This window comes from Rhinolophus hipposideros, assembly GCF_964194185.1.
Source record: "Rhinolophus hipposideros genome assembly, chromosome: 10".
Taxonomy (NCBI): Eukaryota; Metazoa; Chordata; class Mammalia; order Chiroptera; family Rhinolophidae; genus Rhinolophus; species Rhinolophus hipposideros.
The window spans coordinates 708,070-735,188 of NC_138056.1; the positions used below are offsets into that span (position 1 = coordinate 708,070).

Genomic DNA, 27,119 nt, shown 5'->3' on the forward strand with positions numbered 1-27,119 from the left:
TGATAATCTGGCCAACGCCCCACCCACCCCTCACCCCTCCCTTGTCCTCCCGCCCTCTGATGGCCCTGTGGGGCCATATAAGGCTGGGACCTCTGCCCTGGTCGCTCTCCCACACTGCCCTGCTGAGCCACCATGGGGCTGCCACTGGCCTGCCTAGTGGCCCTCTGCCTGGCCCTGACCCCGGCCAGGAGTGTGGAGCTGCGGAGAGGTGAGGCGGTGGCGGGCAGTGAGTCTGGGAGGTGCGGGCAGCTGAGCACACACATTGTCTGGCAGGAGGAGCTGGTCATCCTCTGCTCAGCCTGTGGGGTGTCCTGCAGACCCCACCCCTGCCAACTGCGGAGGGAAGGAGGGAGGGGGACAGATGCTCTTGGGTTCCCACCATCCCTTTGAAGTGGTCACCCGGCCAGAGTGTGTGTCTAAGGGCTGCACCAGGTGGCAACACCCAAGCTGGGCCGTGGTCTGTGAGCGTGGGAGGCAGCGTTGGCCAGGGCGGTGGGCAGGGGGCCCATAGGCCCAGGTATTGGGGGCCTCGGAGGGGCCAGGCCAAGATGGCCCCTTTGCACAAGGGGTCACTTCAGCCTGGGTGACAAGGTCCAGCGGAGGCCCCTCCTGCAGGATACCCTCCCCGGGCCTGTGCGGGGACCCCAGGGCTCCAAGCCGCTGCTGGGTGCCTGCGCAGGGTCCTCAGAGGGCAGCTGTGGCCGGTGCTGGGTGTCTTCTGGGCTGCTCACCCTGTGTCCCCATCACCCCAGAGGGTAGAACCCGAAACCACGGCCACAATGTCTGCAGCACCTGGGGCGACTTCCACTACAAGACCTTCGACGGGGACGTCTACCGCTTCCCCGGCCTCTGCGACTACAACCTGGCCTCCGACTGCCGCAGCTCCTACAAGGAGTTCGCCGTGCACGTGAAACGCAGCCCGGGCCGTGACGGGGGCCACCCCCAGCTCCAGCACGTCCTGCTGATGATCAAAGACGACACCATCTACCTCACCCACCAGCTGGTTGTGGTGAATGGGGCCATGTATGTGCGGTTGGGTGGCCTCCCCTCCCTCGTCCTACAAGTGGGGGCCCAGTGGTCCCTGTGAGCGCCCGTGAGCCCCGGTTCTAAGACACAGCTCAGAAGGATAGTGCTGGCTTTGAGTTCAGGTCACTGATTCTTTCAGCAAACACAGAGCAGTCCCCACTGGGAGCCCCCATGGGCCTGGCTCAGGGGCCTCAGGGGCTTTACTTATCCTGCGAGTCTGCCACAGCCTCTCTGCTTGGGCCCCCCAGGCTCTGGGCAGTGGTGAGACAGCAGATGTCCTGGCCCAGGGTGGCCGGGCAGCCGTCTGGTAAGAAGGCCCTGTGTCTGTGGTGCTTAGAGTTACAGAAGCAAGGAAGGGGCCTGTGGGAGCCCCCTCCCCACTGCCCCAGCTATCGTCCCTGCATTGTCTATGGAACAATGAGGCTCTAGGTGCATTCCTGCCCAGCGGGTTCCCCACCTGCAGGGTCTGGCTGCAGCCCAGGCAGCCGGCTGGCTCAGGCCGGGGTGGGTACAGAGCCCACAGAGGCAAAGGTGGGGTGAGCACAGTAGTGAGGGGCTGTGCAGGGGTTCGAGAAGTCCCCACCTGAGTAGAGCCTGCCCTCCCTCCTCCCGGGGCCCTGGACAGAGGAGGGGCTGCTGAGAGGGAGATGGGCAGGCAGGGTGTGGCCCTGGCCGAAGCATCCAGTCCAGCCCAGGTGGACAGGGGCTCTCCAGCCACTGCAGCCTCGATGGCCCAGCTGCCTGTGGCCCCCAGGCTGGCTCAGAGGCCAAGGCGGGGCCATCCGGCCACTCTGTGTACACGCCTCAGTCCCCTCCGGGCAGCAGGACTGGGGAGGGCCAGGAGCAGTGTGGGTGGCTGTGGGTGGCTGTGTGGCTGACACGTGACTCTCTCCTGTGCCCCCAGTGTCACCACCCCGCACTACAGCTCTGGGTTGCTCATCGAGAAGAATGACGCTTACACGAAGGTCTTCTCCCGTGCTGGCCTCAGCCTCATGTGGAACCGTGAGGACTCGCTTATGGTGGGTGCCAGGACCCCAGGGGAGCACAGGGTGTCGGGGGCTGGGAGTTCCCTGTGGCCTCCATGCAGGCTGGTGGAGAAGACTGGTGGGTTAGTGGTCGGCAGAGGCGGGACCCTCAGGGCCGGGGTGGTGGGCCGGCCTGCCCCCTCCACCCTGCCCAGTCGTCAGTGATGCCAGGACACCCCCTGGCTGACCCCAGCCCTCCCGCTGAAGACGACGTCCATTCAAACAAGGCTCTGAGGAGGCCTGGCCATGGGGCTTCCTCCTGCTGTCCAGCCTGTGGTCCTCTGGCCCACGGCCACTCACCGGCCTCCTCTTGCCTCGACAGCTGGAGCTGGACAGTAAGTTCCGTAACCACACTTGCGGCCTCTGTGGTGACTACAACGGCCTGCAGACCTACTCCGAGTTCCTCTCTGATGGTGAGTTTCCCAGGGGCTTGGCGGGCAGAGTTGTGTATAGGTTCCCGGCGCCCCCCTGACGGGCTGTGTACAGGCTCCCGCTGCCACCCCCACCCTGATGAGCTGTGCCCACCCCCAGGCGTCCTCTTCAACGCCATCGAGTTTGGGAACATGCAGAAAATCAACAAGCCTGAGGAGGTGTGTGACGACCCCGAGGACGTGCCAGCCCCCAAGTCCTGCTCTGAGCACGTGAGTCACTGGCCGGCCCGGCCCGGGCAGCAGCTGTTCCCGGGGTGGGGGCCCCGTGCTCACAGTGCTGCTGATCTTCCCCGAGAGCCCCTTGCCCCCTGGGCAGCGTAGCCAGGAGGAGGGTGCGAGCAGCCCCCGCCCACCGCCCACTGACCCATGTGCCCGGCAGCTTGCTGAGTGTGAGAATCTGCTGACGGCCGTGGCCTTCGAGGAGTGCCTGGGCCTGGTGCCGCTGGAGCCGTACGTGCAGGCCTGCATGCAAGACCGCTGCCAGTGCCCGCCGGGGGCCTCCTGCATGTGCAGCACCATCGCTGAGTTCTCCCGCCAGTGTTCCCACGCTGGCGGCCGGCCAGGGAACTGGAGGACCGCCACGCTCTGCCGTGAGTGCCCACTGGCAGGGTCAGGAGGATGGGACCCCTGGGCACTCGGGGGTGATCCATGGGGAGTGCGGCCGCTTTGGCCGGCCCAGGGCGTGGTGGCGTGGTGTCCTGGTCAGGAGCCACACTGCTGACCACACAAGCAGCCTCGGCCTTGGGTGTGAGGCAGACACAAAGCAGGGCAAGCCCAGAGCCCTTGGCGGTGCAGCTGCTCTGCCCCTGCCCACTGCACCCCACCGGCTGAGGGGCCTGGCTTTGACGTTTCAGCCAAGAGCTGCCCCGGGAACATGGTCTACCTGGAGAGTGGCTCACCCTGCATGGACACCTGCTCACACCTGGAGGTCAGCAGCCTGTGTGAGGAGCACCGCATGGATGGTTGTTTCTGCCCAGAAGGTGCGTGCTGCGGCAGCCAGTGGGGCGGGCCAGGGGGCGGGAGGGGACACAGCCCCCATGGGGCCCACCTGGCCTGTGAGCCCTGGGACGAGTGGCCTCACTGCACTGCCTTGGGCTTGGGTTCTCGCTGCTCCGAAGGGACAGTGTGGGCAGAGGTGGTACAGGAAGAACGTCACGGTGCACTTCCCTCTGGAAGTCAGGGGACAAGGTTCAGGCTGAAAGGACACAAATGCCGAAGATCCCTCCCAAACATACACAGTGGTGGCTTCCAGGGGTTCTGGGGGACACCTTTCCGGTCACTACCTCCTCCTTCCCGGCCCATGGAACTTGGAGGTTTCTGGGAAGGGGCCAGACTCTCGGGCCCAGACACTGTGTGGGGACCACAGTGTCACCGAAAGGACCAGAGGTGCCTGTGGGTGGGAAGCCTGGCTGGCAGCCCCACGTCGGGGATCCCGGCCCCTTCTGAGACCGGCTGAGTGTGACGTCACGTCCCGTGCTGTCCCAGGCACTGTGTACGATGACATTGCGGGCAAGGGCTGTGTCCCTGTGAGCCAGTGCCACTGCAAGCTGCACGGACACCTGTACGCACCCGGCCAGAAGGTCACCAACAACTGCGAGCACTGGTGGGTCCGGGGCCGAGGGCTGGGGGCCAGGTGGGCGGGGATGGCGGCTGAGCCTGACATGTGTCCTGCTGCCTGACAGCGTCTGCAATGCCGGCCGCTGGGTGTGCAAAGACCTGCCGTGTCCTGGCACCTGTGCCCTGGAGGGCGGGTCCCACATCACCACCTTCGACGGGAAGAAGTATACCTTCCACGGGGACTGTTACTACGTGCTGACCAAGGTAGGCTGGCCGCCAGGAGGGCCTGAGGGCGGAGCTGGGCCCCGGCCTGTGTGGGCTGTGTCCTCACTGCGCCCCCTGCCCTCCCCGCAGGGCGAACACAATGACTCCTATGCCCTCCTGGGCGAGCTGGCCCCCTGCGGCTCCACGGACAAGCAGACCTGCCTGAAGACGGTGGTGCTGCTGGCCGACAAGAAGAAGAATGTGGGTGTCCCCGCCCCCTCCCTTCCCTGCTCCCCCAGGGTCCCCCAGGCTTTTCTCAGCCCCTCTCTCCCCTCGGCCTTCCCCACAGGTGGTGGCCTTCAAGTCGGATGGCAGCGTGCTCCTGAATGAGCTGCAGGTGAATCTTCCTCACGTGACAGGTGAGTCCTGCTTCAGGAGCCCCGGCTGGGGGCGGGCGGGCTGGGTCGGCCGGCCGAGCTCCCCTCACGTCCCTGCCTTGCAGCCAGCTTCTCCATCTTCCAACCGTCCTCCTACCACCTGGTGGTGAGCACCGCCTTCGGCCTGAGGCTGCAGGTCCAGTTGGTGCCGGTCATGCAGCTCTTTCTCACGCTGGACCAGGCCTCCCAGGGGCGCGTGCAGGGTGAGTGGCTCCCCAGGCCCCCCCACAGAGGCCTGCCCTGCCTCCGCCTGCCCTGTCCCCTCCTGACCGTGTCCTGGCCCCTCAGGCCTCTGCGGGAACTTCAACGGCCAGGAAGGCGACGACTTCGAGACAGCGAGTGGGCTGGTGGAGGCCACAGGGGCCGGCTTTGCCAACACCTGGAAGGCCCAGTCCAGCTGCCACGATAAGCTGGACTGGCTGGACGACCCCTGCTCCCTCAACATCGAGAGTGGTGAGGCTCGGCCCCACCTGGGACAGCTGGCTCTGGGCCATGGCGCCCTCGCCGGGCAGATGGGCTTCCCGGTGGGACATGGTGTGTGGGTGGGGGTGGGGGGCAGAGAAACGGCCTGCTCTACTCGGGGCCAGCCGTCCGCCTGCTGCGTTCTGCTGTGTGCCTGGCTTATGGTGGCCTATGTTGGCAGCCCACCAAGTCACACAGCAGAAAGGCCAGGCCCACTCACGGATGGGTGGCAGCCCTTATCCAGGGACTGGCCTAGTGCCATGACAGTATGTCCTCCACCCTCCATGACACCCTGCCATGCCTGGGAGGTTGAGAGAGGGAAGGTGGTGGGCACCCCTGCCTTGCAAGGGGCACCGTTCTGGGCTGACCTGCCCTGGAGGCAGGGGCCTGGCCTGGTGCACAAGGGGTCGCTGTCCACTCCAGCCCGGGGAACAGGACAGCCAGACTCGGGGACCTCCTAGAGGGTCCACCCCGCTGAGGTTCGGACACTCCCCTCTAGCCAACTACGCCAAGCACTGGTGCTCCCTGCTGAAGAAGACGGAGAGCCCCTTCGGCAGGTGCCACTCCGCCGTGGACCCAGCCGAGTATTACAAGGTGGGTGGGATCCGCGCACGCAGTCCCCACACGCCTGACCCGGGCCAGGGAGGTGAGCCGTGTGCCCCCGGCTGACTGCCCTCTGGCTGCGAGCAAGGCCCCTGCGGGAAGTTGCTGAGTGTGCGAGTGGCTATGTTTGTGTGTGCCTAGGCACATGTCGACACGTGCGTGTCTGAGGCTGCTGCGTGCAGTGCATGTCCCCTCACCACCTTCCTCTGTCACCGTCCTGTTTCGTTGCCCAGAGGTGCAGATACGACACTTGCAACTGCCAGAACAACGAGGACTGCATGTGTGCGGCCCTGTCCTCCTACGCCCGCGCCTGTGCCACCAAGGGCGTCATGCTGTGGGGCTGGCGGGAGCTCGTCTGCAGTGAGTGCCGGCCCTTGCGGGTGTCTTGGGGCTCAGGGGTCCTGGGGTCTCTGTGGGATGGGTCTGGGGGTGGCCTTCACTTCACCCGTTGTTCCCTGTGGCAGCCCCGCCCGAGCGTCGGGGCCCAGGGGGCGGGTGGGCCCACCGCAGCTGGTGACTGCACTCCCAGTTTCCTCTGCCCGGAAGCGGAGGAAACCAGCCCTCCACTGCCCTCTGCCAGCGGGGAGGGTCCTGGAACTGTGGCCACAGCCCGATTGCCCACATGGGGAGGCCTGTGGGGTAGGGGTGCCAGGGGGACGGCCCTCACTGTCCCCTTGGCTGGCAGGTGTGTCTCGGGGACAGTCAGCAGGGTGGGGCGTGGGGGCCAGGCCGTCCCTGTTGCCCCTCACGAGGCCCCTTCCCCTGCAGACAAGGACGTGGGCTCGTGCCCCAAGTCACAGGTCTTCCTGTACAACCTGACCACCTGCCAGCAGACCTGCCGCTCGCTCTCTGAGGCTGACAGCCACTGCCTCGAGGGCTTTGCGCCCGTGGACGGCTGCGGCTGCCCCGACCACACCTTTCTGGACGAGAAGGGCCGCTGTGTCCCGCTGGCCAAGTGCTCCTGTTACCACCGGGGCCTCTACCTGGAGGCAGGGGAGGTGGTCCTGAAACAGGAGGAGCGATGGTGGGTGTCCCGGGGCAGGGGCGGGAGGTGCGGAGCTGGGGGCGGGGGGGGGGGGGGGGGGGGCAGGGGCGGATGCCCCTGGGGGAGCGCACAGCCCCGCCTGACCCACGGAGCCACTGGGCCTGCTCCCAGAGGCTCCTTCACCTCCCGCCTCTCCTGCAGCGTCTGCCGGAACGGGAGGCTCCACTGCATCCAGGTCAAGCTGCTCGGCCAGAGTGAGTGTTGCAGGCCTGTGCGTGGCTTCCTCCCTTGGTCGGCGGTCCCCACCCCCAACTGCAGCTTAGCTAAGGGGGCCCCTCTGTCCCACAGGCTGCGCAGCCCCAAAGATTCATGTTGACTGCAACAACCTCACCGCACTGGCCATCCGGAACCCCCGCCCCATCAGCTGCCAGACGCTGGCCGCCGGCTACGTGAGTGTCGGGGCGGGGAGGGGCAGGGCGCCCCGCCTGCGCACGCAGGGCCTGTGTTGGCGTTCCCTGTCCCTGGAGGGCAGTGGTGGCCGGTGGGCCCCTGCCCAGCCTCTGGAGCACCGGGGCCAGTGTGGGCTCCCCTAGCAGGCAGCCCTCACCTGTCTGCTGCCCAGTGCTGCGCCCAAGGAGGGCTTGGGCCAGGGAGACAGGTCAGGGGAGGGTGGGGGCGTGAGGGGCGTCTGCAGTGTCAGACGAGCATTCAAGGGCAGGGCCGGCCTGGCATCGGATCCCTGAACCCCACTGTCTGGCTGCCCCCAGTACCACACAGAGTGCATTAGCGGCTGCGTGTGCCCTGAGGGGCTGATGGACGACGGCCGTGGGGGCTGTGTCAAGGAGGAGGAGTGTCCCTGTGTGCACAACAAGGACCTGTATGCCCCCGGGGACAAGATCAAGGTGGACTGTAACACCTGGTGAGTGGCCGGCCTGGCTGACCCTGGTCCAAAGCGCTCAGAGGGCAGTGTGTCCTGGACAACAGGCCAGGGGTCTGCAGGGCCCCGTGTCCCCACATGGCTGGCAGGGCTCTGGCCCTAATGGGGGTGCTGGACGGCAGTTCCGGGCTGGCAAAGGCTTGTAGGCATCGTGCCTGGAGAGCTGTCCACGTAGCACCCAGGGCTCTGAGCAGGGGTGGGACCCCTGGGCTCCTGCAGCCCCTCCAGCCCCATTCTTGCTCTTCTCAGCACCTGCCAGAAAGGGCGCTGGGCCTGCACCCAGACCAGGTGCCATGGCACCTGTACCATCTATGGGAGCGGCCACTACATCACCTTTGATGGGAAGCAGTACGACTTCGATGGACACTGCTCCTATGTGGCCACTCAGGTGACGCCGAGGGCACCGCCAGGGCCGGCCTCTGTCCCGTGGGCCCCACTCTATGGCCCGGGGCTGCTCTCAGCCCAGCGAGGGGCTTGGGGGTGGGAGGGGCCCACCTTCATCCACCGTCCAATTCTGTGATCCTCCCTTGGTGCACGGGGAGCGAGGGTTGTGTGTGGGGTGGTTAAGGTCCCGCGTGCGGCATGGTTATCCGCTCTCAGCAGAGGGGGGCTGAGGCTCGGTGGGGGTGGGGTGCCGGTGCCCGGCTGGCTTGACTCACGTCCCCTGTGGCTCCCAGGACTACTGTGGCCAGGACTCCTCGCTGGGTTCCTTCAGCATCATCACCGAGAATGTCCCTTGCGGCACCACGGGTGTCACCTGCTCCAAGGCCATCAAGATCTTCATAGGGGTAAGTGCTGCCCGCCCCCGGGGACACGTGGATTCTCAGAGACCTTGGATCCGGCCAGTGACGGGGTGTTTCCCCTGGAATAGAGGACGGAGCTGAAGCTGGAGGACAAGCACCGCATGGTGATCCAGCGGGACGTGGGCCATCACGTGGGCTACACCACGCGGGACGTGGGCCAGTACCTGGTGGTGGAGACCAGCACCGGCATCATCGTCATCTGGGACAAGCGGACCACCATCTTCATCAAGCTGGCCCCCTCCTACAAGGTGCGTGGCCGCCGCCTGCCTGCCCGCGTGCCCAGCGGAGCCTCCGGGAGCAAGCGGGGATGAGCGCCGTGCCCGCGAGCCCCTTCTGGAAGCCCTTGCACACCCGTCTCCGCAGGGCACCGTGTGCGGCCTGTGCGGGAACTTCGACCAGCGCTCCAACAATGACTTCACCACGCGAGACCACATGGTGGTAGAGAGTGAACTGGACTTCGGGAACAGCTGGAAGGAGGCCCCCACCTGCCCAGATGTGACCTCCACGCCCGAGCCCTGCACCATGAACCCCCACCGCCAGGCCTGGGCCGAGAAGCAGTGCAGCATCATCAAGAGTCCTGTCTTTGGCATCTGCCACAGCAAGGTGGGCAGGCTGTGGGCATGGCCAGCGGGAGGGGGTGTGGCCATGGCGTGGCTGGGCAGCGTCCACAGGCTCTGCGTGCACACCGGGCAGTCGTCTGGCCGTATCGCCATGACGCACCTGTGCTCCAGCTTCAGCTCCATCCTCTGTGTCCTGTGGACATGTTACCAGACGTCTGAGACCCTGGCTGGGCCCTCAGCCTCCCCGTACCTTCCAGGGCTGGAGAAAGGACAGATAGCCCCCTAACACCGAGACGGCCCTCAGTCCAGGCAGTGGCAGGGGTAGGGAAGCAGGTCTCGGACTGCTGTCTTCTGGCTGAAGGCCCCAGGGCCCTGAGGGGCTGGGCGACAGGTCTGCACAGCCAGGGGTGGCCAACCGCCTCTGCGCCACCCCCATCAGCCCCACGGAGCCCTGGGTGGCGAGACCTCGGGGTCCTGAGTTCCTCGGGCCTGTGGGAAGGCCGGCCCCGTGAGGACAGCCACCGCTGACCCAGGCACATGGCGGCTTCTCCCCCAGGTGGACCCCAAGCCCTTCTACGAAGCCTGCGTCCACGACTCCTGCTCCTGCGACACCGGTGGGGACTGTGAGTGCTTTTGCTCCGCTGTGGCCGCCTATGCCCAGGAGTGTACCAAGGAGGGCGCCTGCGTGTTCTGGAGGACACCTGACCTGTGCCGTGAGTGCCTGCCTGTCTGGACCCGGGGTGCCCACGGGGCAGGCTAGGGCCACCACCCTGTGGGGGGGACGGCACTTCAGCCACCCGAGGGACGGGGTGTGCGTGGTCCCCTGCCCTGCTTTCCCCTGCCTGAGTATCCAAGTGTCATTTCTTGGGACCACTGTGGCCACAGCCCTCCCGTCTGACCCCATCCCTGCACCCCCAGCCATATTCTGCGACTACTACAACCCTCCAGACGAATGTGAGTGGCACTATGAGCCTTGCGGGAACCGCAGCTTTGAGACATGCAGGACTATCAACGGCGTCCACTCTAACATCTCTGTGTCCTACCTGGAGGGTGAGCATGAAGGACCTTGGCTCACTCTGTGTGGCTGGGGACCCTGAGTTCCAGGTGGGCCAAGCTCACCTTGCTTCAGCATTTGTTCAAACAGGGGTTTGGAGCCCGAGCTAGGGCCCTGCCCTTGAGGGGAGAAGCAGGAAAGAAATAGGTTAATGCATAAGGTCAGGAGCAGGAAGTGCTGCAAGGAATGGGCAGGGCAGGATGGGGACACGTTTCAGAGGATGGGTTGGGGGGCCTTTGAGCTGAGAACTAAGCATGAAGGAGTGAGAGGAACACCAGGCCAGGGTCAGAAGGGTGCAGCCGGTGGGTGGGGCCTGCTGTCCACCAGCCGATGGGCGGGGCCTGGCTGTCCCTTTGGCCACAAGACAGTGTGCTGGGCCCAGCTGGGGAATCAGGCTCCTACCTATCCAGCTGACCTTCCTAGAGGAACATGCTGGAGAGAGGGTCCTGCCTTGGCGGACAGTGGGCAGGGTCTGGTGGACATGTAACCCTTCATCGTGGTTTCAGCCCAGTGCCCTGTGCCCACTAGGCTGCTACCCACGCTGCCCTGCGGACAGGCCCATCTACGACGAGGAACTGAAGAAATGTGTCACGAGAGACAAGTGCGGCTGCTATGATGGGGACACCCACTACCCACCTGGAGCATCTGTTCCTCCCAAGAATGACTGCGAGTCTTGGTACCTAAGCTCACATCACAGGGGGCTGGGGGAGGTCAGCGCACACACAGGCAGACATGCACACCCATGAGTGCACACGTGTGTGGGCGCCCAGGCACACACATGCACACGCACGCGCATGGGAGCCAGAGAACGGGACATCCGTTCTCATCCTCCCCTCTCCATCTGGCTTCTGCCCACCTCGCCCCTCCTCGCTCTGCCCACAGTTAGAACCAGTGGGTGGGCTCCTTTGGGGCTATGTCCTGAGGCTCTGGGCTTGGGGGAGCCAGTGTTTCCTTGGGACCTGCAGCCACTGAACTTGCTTTCCAGCGTGTGCACTGACTCCTCGCAAGTTGTCTGCCAGCCAGAGGAAGGTAAGCTGCCCCCTGCGGCTGCCCTGGAGATGGATAGCTGGGGTCCCCCCAGGAGACCCAACCGGCTGCCTGTCCCTGGGCTCCTGGGCTCACCTGGCTGGGGTGGCTGGTCTGCTGGCGCCCTTTCCGGCCCAGACCTGGCTCTGCTCTGCAGCAGCCCCTGTGCGGCTCCCATCACATGGCTGTGTTTCTCCTGATGGGAGCCGGTGGCCCTGTGGTGAACTCCTGCCACCCCTCCTATGACCCAGCTTCTGTGTTCTGACGAGGCCCTTAGGGTTCTGGGGGTGGGGTTCTGATGGAGCGTTGGTTTATAGGAGCTGGGGAGCCCCATCTCTCCCTTACTTGGATAGGCCCAGGGACTCTGGTTCCAGATGTGTTGATGTCTGTCTCCCTCCCACCTCCCAGGGAAGATTCTCAATTACACCCAGGATGGCTCCTTCTGCTACTGGGAGATCTGTGGCCCCAACGGGACGGTGGAGAAGCACTTCAACATCTGCATGTCCACCTTACCACCCTTCTCCTCCTCGACACCCGCCACCACAACCTCTGTCACCTGCACCACCACGGCCACCACCACGGCCACCACCACCACCCCAACCCCCAGCACAGGTGAGGTCCAGCGCCATGCACCCCATACCTCTTAGGGCCCCTGCCTTCCCCCTCACCCTGAGCTCAGTGGAAAAGGCCCTTCTAGGGGCAGGAGCGTGGCCAGTGTGGCAGGGTCTCATCTCTGCCTGTGGGTAGAGGTGATGCTGACATGCCTCTCTGCTCAGGGAATAAATGTCTCCTGGGTCCCCAACCTTGGCAATTGAGAGGCCAGCATCATAACCACATCACTGAGCCCAGACCACAGTGAAGGTGACTTGGGGACATTTCCCCAAATCAGCAAGAAATGCCTCTATGGGTTAGAAAACGCAGAGAATTGCTATTACATCCCTCGTAGCCACCACTGAACAAGCCAGCAGCACATGACAGTGCAGGAAAAGGAAACTTGGAGAAACGAAAAACATTTATAAATCTCAAACTACATAATGACATGCTCTCTTTCTTACTTCCCAGCAGTTTCGTCTGTTCCTTCAACAACTCCCAGTAAGTGTGCAGACGGCACTCCCTGGTGATGGATGGGCCCGAGAAAGTCCCACAAAATGGCCGGCTGCCTGGTCATCTGCTTAGGGACCACACATGGTGCATTTGGTGACGGATTCCTGACTTGCTGAGTCCTGAGACTCACGCAGCGGGACTTGACAGGCTCTGGGTGACAACATTGTCAGCCAAGAGTCAGATGAAGCACCTTCCAGTGCGTGCTTCCCCACCAGAATGGGTGACCTTTTTATTATTATTATTATTATTATTATTATTATTATTATTATTTTGGCACAAGGATTTACCAATAGCTTAGAAAGGGGCACTAGGCTGGAGCTCTGTGGCCTGGGTCTCTCATATGGTATAACACCAGGGGAGCTCTAGCCTCTCTAGGCCTCGAAATACGGGTGGGTGCACGTGGTGTCCAGCCCTTAACTCTCAGCCTACAGTCTGGTCCTTTGGCAATGACGGGGGCCAGCTGGTCGTGGGGTCTCAGAGCTCCCTGAGTCCCAGTGACCTCCCAGGTAGGTGCTGTGCTCAGATGTAAGTGACCAATACTGGATCTCACTTCCCTAGAGCTATGTTGCTTCTGGTCCGACTGGATCAACAATGATCACCCGGACACCGGCAGTGATGGTGGCGACCAAGAGACGTTCAACAGTGTCTGCCAGGCCCCTGAGGACATCCAGTGCAGGTCGGTCAAAGAGCCTGAGCTCAGCTTGGAGGAACTGGGTCAGAAGGTCCAGTGCAACGTCTCGTTTGGGTTCACTTGCAAACATGAAGACCAGTTTGGAAATGGAGTCTTTGAGTTCTGCTATGACTATGAGATACGTGTGAATTGTTGCCTGCCAATGGATCAATGTCCTTTGACCCCAACTTCAACCCCCACCCCCACCACGCTGAGGACCACCCCAGAACCAACTACCATAGTGACAACCACAGTGACGACCAGTACAACGACATCTACTGCTACGCCAATGACCCCTACAACTGTGATCACCGAGCCGACAACCACGCACTGTGTGGGTGACTGCGAATGGACAGGCTGGCTGGATTCCGGTAAACCCAGCTTTACCAAACCAGGTGGAGACTTTGAATCCATCAAGGATGTCTGTGAGTCAGGCTGGGCAGCCAACATCTCCTGTAGAGCTTCTCAGTTTCCCAATGTTCCCATCGAAAATCTTGGACAAACTGTGGTGTGCGACCTCTCAGTTGGACTGGTGTGCAAAAACGAAGATCAGAAGCCAGGGGGAATCATACCCCAGCCCTACTGCCTCAACTATGAGATCAACGTCTACTGCTGCAGTAGGGACTGTGTCCCCACAACAACCCCCATGACCACTACCACCACAGAAACACCAACTACGACAGTGACCCCAACCACCACACCCATCATCACCTCATCAGAGACACCAACCACGACCCCCATCACCACCACTACCACGACCACCACAGAGACCCCAACCCCAACACCCACCATTGTAACAGAGAGCCCAACTCCGACCCCCATCACCACCACCACCACGACCACCACAGAGACCCCAACCCCAACACCCACCATTGTAACAGAGAGCCCAACTCCGACCCCCATCACCACCACCACCACGACCACCACAGAGACCCCAACACCAACACCCACCATTGTAACAGAGAGCCCAACTCCGACCCCCATCACCACCACCACCACGACCACCACAGAGACCCCAACCCCAACACCCACCATCATAACAGAGACCCCAACCTCGACCCCCATCACCACCACCACCACGACCACCACAGAGACCCCAACCCCAACACCCACCATCATAACAGAGACCCCAACCCCGACCCCCATCACCACCACCACCACGACCACCACAGAGACCCCAACCCCAACACCCACCATCATAACAGAGACACCAACCTCGACCCCCATCACCACCACTACCACGACCACCACAGAGACCCCAACCCCAACACCCACCATCATAACAGAGACCCCAACCCCGACCCCCATCACCACCACCACCACGACCACCACAGAGACCCCAACCCCAACACCCACCATCATAACAGAGACACCAACCTCGACCCCCATCACCACCACCACCACGACCACCACAGAGACCCCAACCCCAACACCCACCATCATAACAGAGACCCCAACCTCGACCCCCATCACCACCACCACCACGACCACCACAGAGACCCCAACCCCAACACCCACCATCATAACAGAGACACCAACCTCGACCCCCATCACCACCACTACCACGACCACCACAGAGACCCCAACCCCAACACCCACCATCATAACAGAGACACCAACCTCGACCCCCATCACCACCACCACCACGACCACCACAGAGACCCCAACCCCAACACCCACCATCATAACAGAGACCCCAACCCCGACCCCCATCACCACCACCACCACGACCACCACAGAGACCCCAACCCCAACACCCACCATCATAACAGAGACCCCAACCCCGACCCCCATCACCACCACTACCACGACCACCACAGAGACCCCAACCCCAACACCCACCATCATAACAGAGACCCCAACCCCGACCCCCATCACCACCACTACCACGACCACCACAGAGACCCCAACCCCAACACCTACCATCATAACAGAGACCCCAACCCCGACCCCCATCACCACCACCACCACGACCACCACAGAGAGTCCAACCCCAACACCTACCATCATAACAGAGACACCAACCTCGACCCCCATCACCACCACTACCACGACCACCACAGTGACCCCAACCACCACACCCACCACCATAATAGAGACCTCAACCCCGACCCCACCATCCACCACCACAGTGACGACCACATCTACCACCTTGCCAACATCCACCCCAGAACCAACGACCACAGTGATGACCAGTACAACGACATCTACTGCTACGCCAATGACCCCTACAACTGTGATCACCGAGCCGACAACCACGCACTGTGTGGGTGACTGCGAATGGACAGGCTGGCTGGATTCCGGTAAACCCAGCTTTACCAAACCAGGTGGAGACTTTGAATCCATCAAGGATGTCTGTGAGTCAGGCTGGGCAGCCAACATCTCCTGTAGAGCTTCTCAGTTTCCCAATGTTCCCATCGAAAATCTTGGACAAACTGTGGTGTGCGACCTCTCAGTTGGACTGGTGTGCAAAAACGAAGATCAGAAGCCAGGGGGAATCATACCCCAGCCCTACTGCCTCAACTATGAGATCAACGTCTACTGCTGTAGTAGGGACTGTGCCCCCACAACTACCCCCATGACCACTACCACCACCACCACCACCACCACCACCACCACAGAGACCCCAACCCCAACACCTACCACTGCAGTGACCCCGACTGCCACACCCACCACCACCACAGAGACCCCAACCCCGACCCCCATCACCACCACCACCACCACCACCACCACCACAGAGACCCCAACCCCAACACCCACCATCATAACAGAGACCCCAACCCCGACCACCATCACCACCACCACCCCAACCACCACCACCACAGAGACCCCAACCCCGACCCCCATCACCACCACCACCACCACCACAGAGACTCCAACCCCAACACCTACCACCACAGTGACCCCGACTGCCACACCCACCATCATAACAGAGACTTCAACCCCGACCCCTGTCACCACCACCACCACCACCACTACAGAGACACCAACCCCAACCCCCATCAGCACCACCACAGAGACTCCAACCCCAACCCCGACCCCCATCACCACCACCACCACCACCACAGAGACCCCAACCCCTACACCTACCACCACAGTGACCCCAACTGCCACACCCACCATCATAACAGAGACCCCGACCCCAATCACCACCACCACCACCACCACCACAGAGACTCCATCCCCAACACCTACCACCACAGTGACCCCAACTGCTACACCCACCATCATAACAGAGACCCCGACCCCAATCACCACCACCACCACCACCACCACAGAGACTCCAACCCCAACACCTACCACCACAGTGACCCCAACTGCCACACCCACCATCATAACAGAGACTTCAACCCCGACACCTGTCACCACCACCACCACCACTACAGAGACACCAACCCCAACCCCCATCACCACCACCACAGAGACTCCAACCCCAACACCCACCATCATAACAGAGACCCCAACCCCAACCCCCATCACCACCACCACAGAGACTCCAACCCCAACACCCACCATCATAACAGAGACCCCAACCCCAACCCCCATCACCACCACCACCACCACCACAGAGACCCCAACCCCTACACCTACCACCACAGTGACCCCGACTGCCACACCCACCATCACCAACGAGACCCCAACCCCGACCCCCATCACCACGACCACCACTACCACCACTACAGAGACCCCAACCCCAAAACCTACCACCACAGTGACCCCGACTGCCACACCCACCATCATAACAGAGACCCCAACCTCCATCACCACCACCACCACCACCACAGAGACTCCAACCCCAACACCTACCACCACAATGACCCCGACTGCCACACCTATCATAACAGAGACTTCAACCCTGACCCCTGTCACCACCACCACCACCACTACAGAGACACCAACCCCGACCCCTATCACCACCACCACAGAGACTCCAACCCCAACACCCACCATCATAACAGAGACCCCAACCCCGACCCCCATCACCACCACTACCACGACCACAGAGACCCCAACCTCTACACCTTCCACCACAGTGACTCCTACTGCCACACCCACCACCACCACAGAGACCCCGACCCCCATCACCACCACCACCACCACCACAGAGACCCCAACCCCTACACCTACCACCTCAGTGACCGCACCCCCGACACCCACCACCACTATTAGCACGGAGACTCCGATTCCTACAAGCACAACACCCGTGCCTGAGACCACCACGCCTGAGTCCTCCACCCCATCAACCTCTCAGTCCACTGTCCCCTCTTCCACGGAATCAACCACGCTTCTGACCACTCCTTCAACAACTGTGGAGACATCCAGCACGCCTTCTCCGACCACGGGAACGAAACCAACAGGCACTACCACAGGAGGCCCCACGCCCTCTCCTCCACCCACTCCAGGTACACAGACACCAGGAGCCTGCATGGCAGCTGGTTCCACTTATGGTTCCTCCTTACTTCATGAGAGCTTGCTCTCCTGCCAGGGGAGCTTGGCATCTCCTCAGACCCAAGCCAGGTGCCCCTGCTCTGCCCACTGAGAACGGTTCCCAGGAAGGTTCCAGGCAGTCTCAGGTGCTTGCCTGCCAAGCTCAGCCAGTGAGTGTTCAGGGAGCCGCTGACCACTGGCCTGTATATGGGCAGCAGAGCCAAAGACCCCCCCATTTGCCCCCACAGGATGTCTTCCCTCAGGCACAGCTGCCTTTTGCCTCTGGCCCTCAGCTTATGGCTATGTGATGGGCAATGTGGGCAAAACTGTCCCAAAGGGAGCCCAGAGAGGCATGTGGGTCCAGGGCCGGGTGGGAGCAGAGGCTGTCAGTCAGGTGCCCTCGAGACCGTCCCTCCATGGCCCCTCTCCTGCTTACCCCAGAGCAGGTGCTTAACCCATGGGCCTCCCCACGGGCCCTGCTCACTCTGCCGTTCCTGGAGACTGAGCGCTGGGACAATGGACATGACGCCTTTCCGGGCCACCTACTATACCCTGAGTGAGCTGTGTGCAGATACTGCCAGGCCCTTGTGGCATCTAAGATGAGGGGATGCTGTCAGCCCTCACTCGTAACTTCCATTTTTACAGGAACACAGACATCAGGTCCTACGTCTTTGAAGACCACTCCCACCAGTGGAGCCACGACTGGGCCCCCCTCGCCCACCACAAGACCCCCCTCCACACCCACACCCACTCCCATGACTGCGTCCACCACCACCACAGGAAGCCCCTCCACCACGCCACCTCGACCATCCACACCACAGACCACCACCTCCGCAACCAGCGTGCCCATCCCCACGACGAGCCCGATCGCTACCCCCAGCACCAGCGTGAACACGGTCACCTCCCCCCATATCATATGCTGTGTTTTAAATGACACATACTACGCTCCAGGTACCCGAGCTTTTCACTTCTGATCCTCAGGCAGTGGAGGCTGGTGGGAATTTGGTGGCTTTGACCAGTGGGTAGGAGTCAGGTCTCAGGTCTAACGTGGGCCCTTGCTCAGGAAGCTGTTTGCTGGGTGTGGGCAGCTGTCGCTGTGGCTGGCTCCACCGTGAGGCCACGAGTCAGGGAGAAGTGGGGGTGGGGGTGGAGGTGGGCTTCCCTCTGTGGGGACCTGCGTGTGGAGTCAGGTGGCCAGCCCTGTCTGGAGGGTATAAGGACTGGGTCTCTCCCTCGCAGGCGATCTGGTGTACAATGGCACCCATGGAGAAACATGCTATTACGTGAACTGCTCGCTGAGCTGCCATTTGGAGTTCTTCAACTGGTCCTGCCCGTCCACACCTTCCCCAACACCCACACCCTCCAAGCCGACACTCTCTTCCACGTCAAGTCCGTCCACGCCGACCACACGGCCGTCCACAACATCGAGCACGCCGACCTCCACCAAGCCCCCTGGGTGCCCGAACTTTGATCCTCCCAGACAGGTTGGTGGGCTGTGGGTGGCTTTTGTCCCCTCAGCATCTAGAGCCCCAGGCACTGCCTTTCTGCTGGTCACGTCAGATGGCCCTGTCCCCTATGTCCTGACCCATTCCCAGGAGGGCTGAGCCCTAGTGAGAGCTGGCTGGCTGACCTGAGGCCGGGGACGCTGCCCCCTGGACGGGCCACCCTTGGCCTCCAGCCCCCCAGGGAGGGATCTTAGCACTCCCCCATGGGCCCCCCAAGCTGCGTGGGCTGGGCGGCCGGCTGACCCGCTGACCCTCTACCCTCTCCGCCTGCAGGAGAACGAGACGTGGTGGCTGTGTAACTGCACCATGGCCGTCTGTAAGCATAACAACACTGTGGAGCTCGTGGAGGTGGAGTGCAACCCCCCGCCCATGCCCACCTGTTCCAACAACCTCACGCCGGTGCGAGTCATGGACCCCGATGGCTGCTGCTGGCACTGGGAGTGCGACTGTAAGCCTGCCAATGCCACAGGGACCCTCCCCCCCGTCTCCCTTCTGTGTGGGGGGGGCTTCAGGGCCTGAGGTCGTTGGGTGCAGACCCCAGGTTGGACATGATGGCCCGATTGCTGAGCACTGCTGAGGGCCATGCACAGGTCCCTAGGCACTCTTCAGGCCCCTGCTCACTTCCTGTCTCAGGCAGGGGGCCAGACAGGGGCAGGGGCTTGCCTGGTAGAATGAGGCCAGGGCTACAGGGGCAGAGCTGGAATTTGAAGCCAGACCTCCCGGCTCCAAAGCCAGGCCCCGTCCTGCAGAAGGAACGGGCCACTGTGGGCTGAGTGGGGAGAGGCACTGTTGGGGGCCGGAAGCTGAACTAGATCCCTGGTATGGATACCCCATGTGCTCCAGGAACCAGACTCTTCTGGCCCCTTCATTCCTGCCGGCCCTTCCCACCTGTCCCTCAGCTCCTAACCACATCCTGTCCCATCCCAGCCCCCGGCTCGGGGCTGTGCGCTGGCTTATCCCAGCTTCCTCTTCAGGCTACTGCACAGGCTGGGGGGACCCCCACTACGTCACCTTCGACGGGCTGTACTACAGCTACCAGGGCAACTGCACGTACGTGCTGGTGGAGCAGATCGATCCCAAGGTGGACAACTTTGGTGTCTACATCGACAACTACCACTGTGACGTCAATGACAAGGTGTCCTGCCCCCGCACACTCATCGTGCGCCACGAGACCCAGGAGGTGCTGGTGAAGACAGTGCACATGGCACCCATGAAGGTCCAGGTAGGCCGGCCGGCAGGCGGGGGTGTGCACAGCGGGGGCCCGGTGCCGGTTCCCTCACGGGGTGCGGCACTGGGCTGAGGCCCCAGGAGTCAGGGCCGCTGCTCAGCAGACACATCCAGCTCTTCTCACAGGCCCTCCAGGGGCGTGCGGGGACCCCTTGGGTTCCCCCACTCAAGTCCCTACCACCTCTACTGCACATAGGTCTCTGTGGCAGAAGCCTCGTCCCCAAGTACAGGGGCGGGTGGGCAGGGGCCGTGCACACACCCACATGGAATTGTTGATTCCCATGGCCTGGGGCCCCAAAGTCTCTGGGGGCTCCGAGGGCAGCACGTTGCTGCTGTACCCCTGGGACCAGTCAGGACAAGTTTCTGGTCCTGCACATGGAAAGGAAAGGGGGAGGGGACGGGCAGAGATTCCCCCTGCTGCACACACAGTGTGAGAATGGGCGGAGCAACCCTAGTGACCCCCGAAGGTGCAATTTGCCCGGCCCTGTCCTGGTTGGACACACAAGGCTCCCTTTTGAGGGGTGACCAGGCAGGGCTGGCCTCCAGCTGGGAAGCCACTGGCTTCTGTGCCAGCCGCCTGCCCTGACCCACTGTGTTGATCCAGGTGCAGGTGAACAAGCAGGCCGTGGCACTGCCCTACAAGAAGTTCGGGCTGCAGGTGTACGAGTCAGGCATCAACTACGTGGTGGACATTCCCGAGCTGGGCGCCGTCATCTCCTACAACGGCCTGTCCTTCTCCATCAGGCTGCCTTACCGCCTGTTCGGCAACAACACCAAGGGCCAGTGTGGTGAGCCTTGGCCCCTGCTGGCCCTGGGGATGGTGGGGGGGCAGAGGCTGGGTCTGAGCGCCCGCCAGCCCAGTGTGCTTCTCCTGCCCCTCTGCTCAGGGCCCCCGGGTTTGGCTCCTGTGGGAGGCCAGTAGGACTCTGGAGTCACTTGTGCCCTTGGCCCTGGCCAGCTGGTCACCAGGGAACCAGGGCTGCAGAAGGGGAGGGGTCCTAGAGTTCGCCCCGCTGCTGGTTCAGCATGGGCCTCTTCGCTGACACAGGCACGTGCACCAACAACACCGAGGACGACTGTGTGCTGCCCAGCGGGGAGGTGGTGTCCGACTGCGAGGTCGCAGCTGACCAGTGGGTGGTCAATGACCCCTCCAAGCCACACTGCCCCCACACCACCTTCACCACCAGGCGCCCAGCCACCACGCCCTCGGGGGGCAGCAGCCACACCCCAAACCAGGACTGTGCCTCTCCTCTGTGCGAACTCATCAAAGACAGGTGACCCGCCCCTGTGCCTGGCTGCTGCCTCAGTCACTAGCGAGCTGCAGGGTCCTGGGGAGCAGGCTCACTTCTCTGTGCCCCCCACCTTGTGTGCAAAGAGGAGTGGAGGCAAGGGGCCGAGTGTGAGGCTCTGAGCAAGCGCCGTCAGACATCCCTGTGCCTTTTCTGACCGCCCAGACCTCTCCTGCCCCCAGATGGGACACTGTGGGCTGAGCTCGAATCCTTGGGTAGACCAGTAGACCCGGTGCAGAACCAGTGTCCAGAGCTGATATCAGAGGCAGAGATGGGCTTAGACAGAGGGGGGCACTCCCAAAGCTGGTGGGGAGTGCGTGCCTCACGCCTGGAGTTGTGCAAGTTGGGGCTGGGTGACCCTCTGCCAGGGTTGCTGGAGGGAGGATGCTGGCACACACCATTTAGACGTGGAGCCTCCCGCTCTGGGAGCCCGGCCCCACGGCACCTCATCCTTGGGCCACAATGCTGGCCCTCCTTCCCCGAGCCCGGCCTGGGTGCCTCCAGGCTATGCAGGTGGAGGTGGTTGGTGGAGGGTTGAGGCAGGGAGTGCCACCAGCCGGAGCCTGATCTGTGCCCTCTCTGACAGCCTGTTTGCCCAGTGCCACTCCCTGGCACCCCCCGAGCACTACTACGAGGCCTGCCGGTTTGACAGCTGCTTTGTACCCAACTCGGGCATGGAGTGCGCCAGCCTACAGACCTATGCAGCCCTCTGTGCCCAGGAGGGCGTCTGCGTTGACTGGCGGAACCACACCCACGGGGCCTGCCGTACGTGCCTGCATGCCACTGCCCTGGGCTGGGTCTCTTAGGGCTCTGCCGGGCGCTGTGCCCAGCCTGAAGCCAGGCTGGGATGGGTGGCCAGGCACATCTGGAGACCAGGCTGGGCATTGGGGTGGGGAAGGAGGGCCGGCTGAAGGGTCTGGGAGGGCTGGGGTGCTTCCGGCCTTGCCAAGCACAACTGGTACCAGTTGCCCAACTCGAGAGCATAGGGGGCTGAGGCGGGCAGTGCCAGGCAGTGTGGGGGGGCTGGGGAGTACTGTCATTTTGGGGAGCACAGGCTCCTCCCTCCTGACTCTGGCCTCTCTGACTGCTGCCTCCCTCCTACAGCCGTGAGTTGCCCGTCTCACAGGGAGTACCGGGCCTGTGGTCCTGCAGAAGAGCCCACCTGCAAGTCCAGGTCAGTCTTGGGAGGATGCACTGGGGCACCTGGGTCCCTCCCGGCCGGGCACCTGGGCAGCACTGTTTGTGCCTGCTGCTCCAGCTTGCCCGCTCCCCAGCTGTTTGCACACCCACCTCATGATGCCTTTCCATCCCTCCAGCTCCTCGCAGAACAACACCCTCCTGGTGGAAGGCTGCTTCTGCCCCGAGGGCACCATAAACTATGCCCCTGGCTTTGATGTCTGCGTGAACTCATGTGGTATGTCACCCACTCGCGGTCTTCTCTCCTGCCTGTGAGGGCAAGCCTGGTCCTGCGGCCCCCGACGCTGCTAACTGCACTTGTCTCTTCTCTCCTAGGCTGTGTGGGACCGGACAACGTTCCCAGAGAGGTAGGCCCTTCCCCTTGGTGCTGGGGTGGGATTCTCCTACAAACCCTGAGTTTTGGGGGTGGGATGGGTTGGATGTGAGAACCTGGGAGCTCAAAGACTAAGTAATGAGTCATTTAAGTCCTGGAACTCTGAGCTAACAGGGATGTTCACTCACCCTCCCACCCATTCATGACTTCCTCCTTTCATCCACCCATCCATCATCCATCCACCCATCCATCCATCCATCCATCCATCATCCATCCAATTATCCATCCATCCATCCACAATCCATCCATCCATCTGACTGTCCATCCATCTGTCCATCCATCCATCCACACATCCATCCATCCATCCATCCATCCATCCATCCATCCATTTGTCCGTCCGTCTGTCCATCTGTCCGTCCATCCGTCCGTCCATCCATCCGTCCGTCCGTCCGTCCGTCCGTCCATCCATCCATCCATCCATCCATCCATCCACACATCCATCCATCCACACATCCATCCATCCGTCCATCCGTCCATCCATCCATCCATCCATCCATCCATCCATCCATCCATCCATCCACACATCCATCCATCCACATATCCATCCATCCACACATCCATCCATCCGTCCATCCATCCATCCATCCACACATCCATCCATCCACACATCCATCCATCCATCCATCCATCCATCCATCCATCCATCCATCCACATATCCATCCATCCGTCCATCCATCCATCCATCCATCCATCCATCCATCCATCCATCCATCCATCCATCCATCCGTCTGTCCATCCATCCATCCGTCTGTTTATCCATCCACACATCCATCCATCCACACATCCATCCATCCGTCCGTCCGTCCGTCTGTCCACCCATCTGTCCATCCATCCATCCTTCTATGTGTCCATCCACCCTCCACACCACCTGCCCATCATGTGATGCTCTGTCTCACCCCGAGCGATGTCTTGGCCGCTGCACGTGGTCCGTGGCTCACGTGTGGTTGATTCTTTAGTCCATAGAACCTGTGGTGTGTCTGCCATGTGCCTGGCCCCGGTAGACCAATGCTGCTGAGCAGGTCACTGTCATGATGGTAGTGGCCTGGGCCTGAATGGGGGCTGCTGTCCTGGAGCAGAACCTCCCTGGGAGGGCACACGTTTCCCCACAGCGCCCTTAATGGGTGCCCTACGCTGTCCCTTGTCACCGCTGAGCACAGATGCACCGTGGTACAGCACTGGTTTATGGTGGGGGGCTCTTCTCCCTGTTCACCTCCTTTCTCCTGCAGTTTGGGGAGCACTTCGAGTTCGACTGTAAGGACTGTGTCTGCCTGGAGGGTGGAAGTGGCATCGTCTGCCAGCCCAAGAAGTGCAGGCAGAGTTCCCCCAAGTGCACAGAGGATGGCACCTATTTGGTCACGGAGGTCGACCCTGCTGACACCTGCTGCAACATTACCACCTGCAGTAAGGCCTCCTGGGGGCAGGGGAGCCATAGTCATGCCTGGGCCCCTCCTGTGGTTCCTAGGTCACTGAGCAAGCCCCCATGCATGTGTCCACCTTCCCCATGAGCTAGACAGTGGTGGGGCTGCTGGAGGCCAGGGCATGTCCAGCTGAGAGCGGGTGTGGGAGTGGCCAACGCCCTCAGGCCCTGGGCCTGTGTGTGGGAGGCTCTTGGGGCCCTGCCTGTGCGGAGCATCGTCCTCATTATTCCCGGGTCTCCTCCTTCTCTCTTCAGAGTGCAACACCAGCCTGTGCAAGGAGAAGGCTCCCCTGTGTGCTCTGGGATTTGATGTGAAGAGTGAGATGGTACCTGGAAGGTGCTGCCCCGTGTACTCGTGTGGTAAGTGGGCCCGGGGGGGAGGGGCAGGAACCCAGGGCAGCCCGAGGACGACCGACCGGGGGGGCAGGCAACAAGCCTGGGCTGAGGCATGAGGCGCGGGTGGGGTGAAAAGGCCCCCTCCTGGGGCCTGCCCTCCCCGCTGGCGCGCGTCCTGGGCCCAGTGCCCAGAGTCCACGTATATCTGACCCACACTCCTCTTTTCTTTCTCCCAAGTGCCCAAGGGCGTGTGTGTCCTTGAGAATGCCGAGTACCAGGTGAACAGGGGGGGGTGTTGGGGGCGTGCTGAGAGGAGGGACGGGGCCTAGGGCGGGGTGGTGGGCGGGCTCCGGGGCTGGCCTGGGTGCCCGTGGGGTGCCGGCCTCACTCGCCTCCCTTGCGCCCCAAGCCCGGCTCTCCAGTTTACTCCTCCAAGTGCCAGCACTGCGTCTGCACCAACGTCACGGACAGCGCCACACAGCTCAACCTCGTGTCCTGCAGCCATGTGCCCTGCAACACCACCTGCGACACTGTGAGGCCTCTCCCTGGGGAGGGGGAGCACGGGCCCCACCCACACCCGCTCCCCTCTCCTCTCTCCAACTCCTTCCTGTCTCCTAGGGCTTCGAGCTTGTGGACGCGCCTGGGGAGTGCTGCCGGAAGTGTGAGCAGACCCACTGCATCATCAACAGGCCTGATAACCAGCACTTCATCCTAAAGGTGCCAGGGGGGCTCCTAACACGGGGGGCACCTGCAGCCCCGGCTCAGTCTCCCAGTGCCAGCACGCTGTACGAGTGCCTTGGGGCACCCATAACAAGTGACCACAGACCAGGGGTGAAAAACGGCAGGGACAAGTGTCTCGCAGGCCCGGGGGACCAGAGCCCGAGAGCCAGGTGTCACAGGGCCACTCCTCCCACAAGCTCCAGGGGAGGGTCCTCCTGCCTCTGCCAGCCTCTGGGGCTCCAGGCATCCCTGGGCTGTGGCCGTCTCACTGTGTCACCGTCTCTGCCTCCGTCCTCACGTGGCCTCTTCTTTCTCTCTGTCTCTATAAGGATAGTTATCATTGAATTTAGGTTCACCTGCTACTGCAGGATGACCTCCTCTTGATTTAAGGACATCTGCAAAGGCTCTTTTCCCAAATAAGGTCACACTTGCAGGTTCTGGGGGTTGGGAAGTGGACACGTCTATGGACCACAAGCTGGTGGCTGTCCCCTGGCCCTCCTGGGTGTCACCTGCCTGTGGCTCTGGGCCTGCTGGCTGGGCCTGCTGTCCCAGAAGCTGCACCTGCCTGGGAGGCGGGGCTGCCAAATGTCCCCAGTCTTATCTTTCTGGGTGGGCCTCCTGCCAGCGCTCACTGGACTGTCCTCTGCCCCACAGCCCGGTGACATGAAGAGTGACCCCAAAAACAACTGCACCTTCTTCAGCTGCGTGAAAATTCACAACCAGCTCATCTCATCCGTCTCCAACATCACCTGCCCCGACTTTGACCCCACCAGCTGCCTTCCGGTGAGTAGCCTGGCTGGGACACTGGCGATGGGTGCTCTGCTGGGACTTGGGGCCTCCAAGGACCTGGGGGCTGGTCCCAGTGCTGGGACAGTGGCCTCTGCCCTGGACCCCTTCTGCAAGAACTGCCCCTTCCCACCCCTGTGGCCCTGGGGGCCGTTCAATGTTGGGGGGGTCTGGGGTCTCAGGCTCATTCTGTCCCCCACTCCCTCAGGGCTCCATCACCCTCATGCCCAATGGCTGCTGCAAGACATGTGAGTACGGGCCTGATGGGTGGGCTCCCTGGGCCCCTGCCGGGGTGAGGGTACAGGCACAGAGCCCCAAGAGCTGCCGTCAGCTGGACGATGGGTTAGCTCCAGGGCGGCCGAGGGTGTGCGTGGGGAGGGGAGAGGAAGCAGTGAGGGGAGCTGGGCCGGGACGGTGGGGCCGTCCCACAGCCGCTGCCGCCCTGTCGTCCAGGCATCCCTCGCAATGAGACCAGGATCCCCTGCTCCACCATCCCCATGACCAGGATAGTCACGGACGCTGGCTGCACGGGGAAAGTCACCATGAATTACTGCTCTGGGTCCTGCGGGACCTTTGCCATGTGAGTTTCAGGCAGAGAGCAGCCCTGGTGGGGGCAGGGGAGGGGGGCTGCTTGTCCTGTGGGTGGGGGCGGGCGGGTGGCCCTCGCTCTGGCTGCTCTTGCGTCTGGCAGGCGGCCCTCACTCTGGTCTGCCCCCAGGTACTCGGCCGAAGCGCAGGCCCTGGACCACAAGTGCTCTTGCTGTAAGGAGCAGCGCACCAGCCGGCGGCAGGTGGTGCTGAGTTGCCCGGATGGCAGCTCCCGGAGTCACACCTACACCCACATCGAGAGCTGCCTGTGCCAAGACACGGTGTGCGAGGTCCCACTGGCGCAGCGCAGGGCCCCCAGCCGCAGTCGGCGCTCCGGCTCCCAGGTCCTGCGTCCAGGGCTGGCATGA

At 62.5% G+C, this 27,119-nt stretch overlaps 1 protein-coding gene across 1 annotated transcript; it reads left to right on the top strand.

Moving 5' to 3' along the window:
• Positions 1-132: 132 nt before the first annotated feature.
• MUC2 (mucin 2, oligomeric mucus/gel-forming) lies at positions 133-27,119 on the top strand (the record flags this gene model as incomplete). Its single annotated transcript, XM_081064289.1, has 52 exons — positions 133-208; positions 753-1,023; positions 1,931-2,045; positions 2,374-2,464; positions 2,583-2,692; positions 2,862-3,072; positions 3,337-3,462; positions 3,968-4,085; positions 4,165-4,303; positions 4,394-4,504; positions 4,593-4,662; positions 4,746-4,883; positions 4,969-5,133; positions 5,642-5,736; positions 5,979-6,105; positions 6,514-6,769; positions 6,932-6,984; positions 7,079-7,179; positions 7,498-7,649; positions 7,917-8,055; positions 8,345-8,455; positions 8,539-8,718; positions 8,834-9,073; positions 9,587-9,743; positions 9,949-10,080; positions 10,613-10,760; positions 11,070-11,113; positions 11,519-11,722; positions 12,773-13,501; positions 14,624-15,837; positions 15,955-16,404; positions 16,450-16,978; positions 17,021-17,287; positions 18,093-18,263; positions 18,552-18,796; positions 19,091-19,265; positions 19,792-20,039; positions 20,649-20,832; positions 21,093-21,318; positions 21,920-22,098; positions 22,438-22,507; positions 22,650-22,747; positions 22,846-22,877; positions 24,131-24,305; positions 24,577-24,681; positions 24,895-24,935; positions 25,067-25,189; positions 25,276-25,374; positions 26,032-26,160; positions 26,372-26,411; positions 26,617-26,743; positions 26,882-27,119. 52 exons carry the CDS (start codon positions 133-135, stop codon positions 27,117-27,119), a joined length of 9,774 nt encoding a protein of 3,257 aa, XP_080920415.1.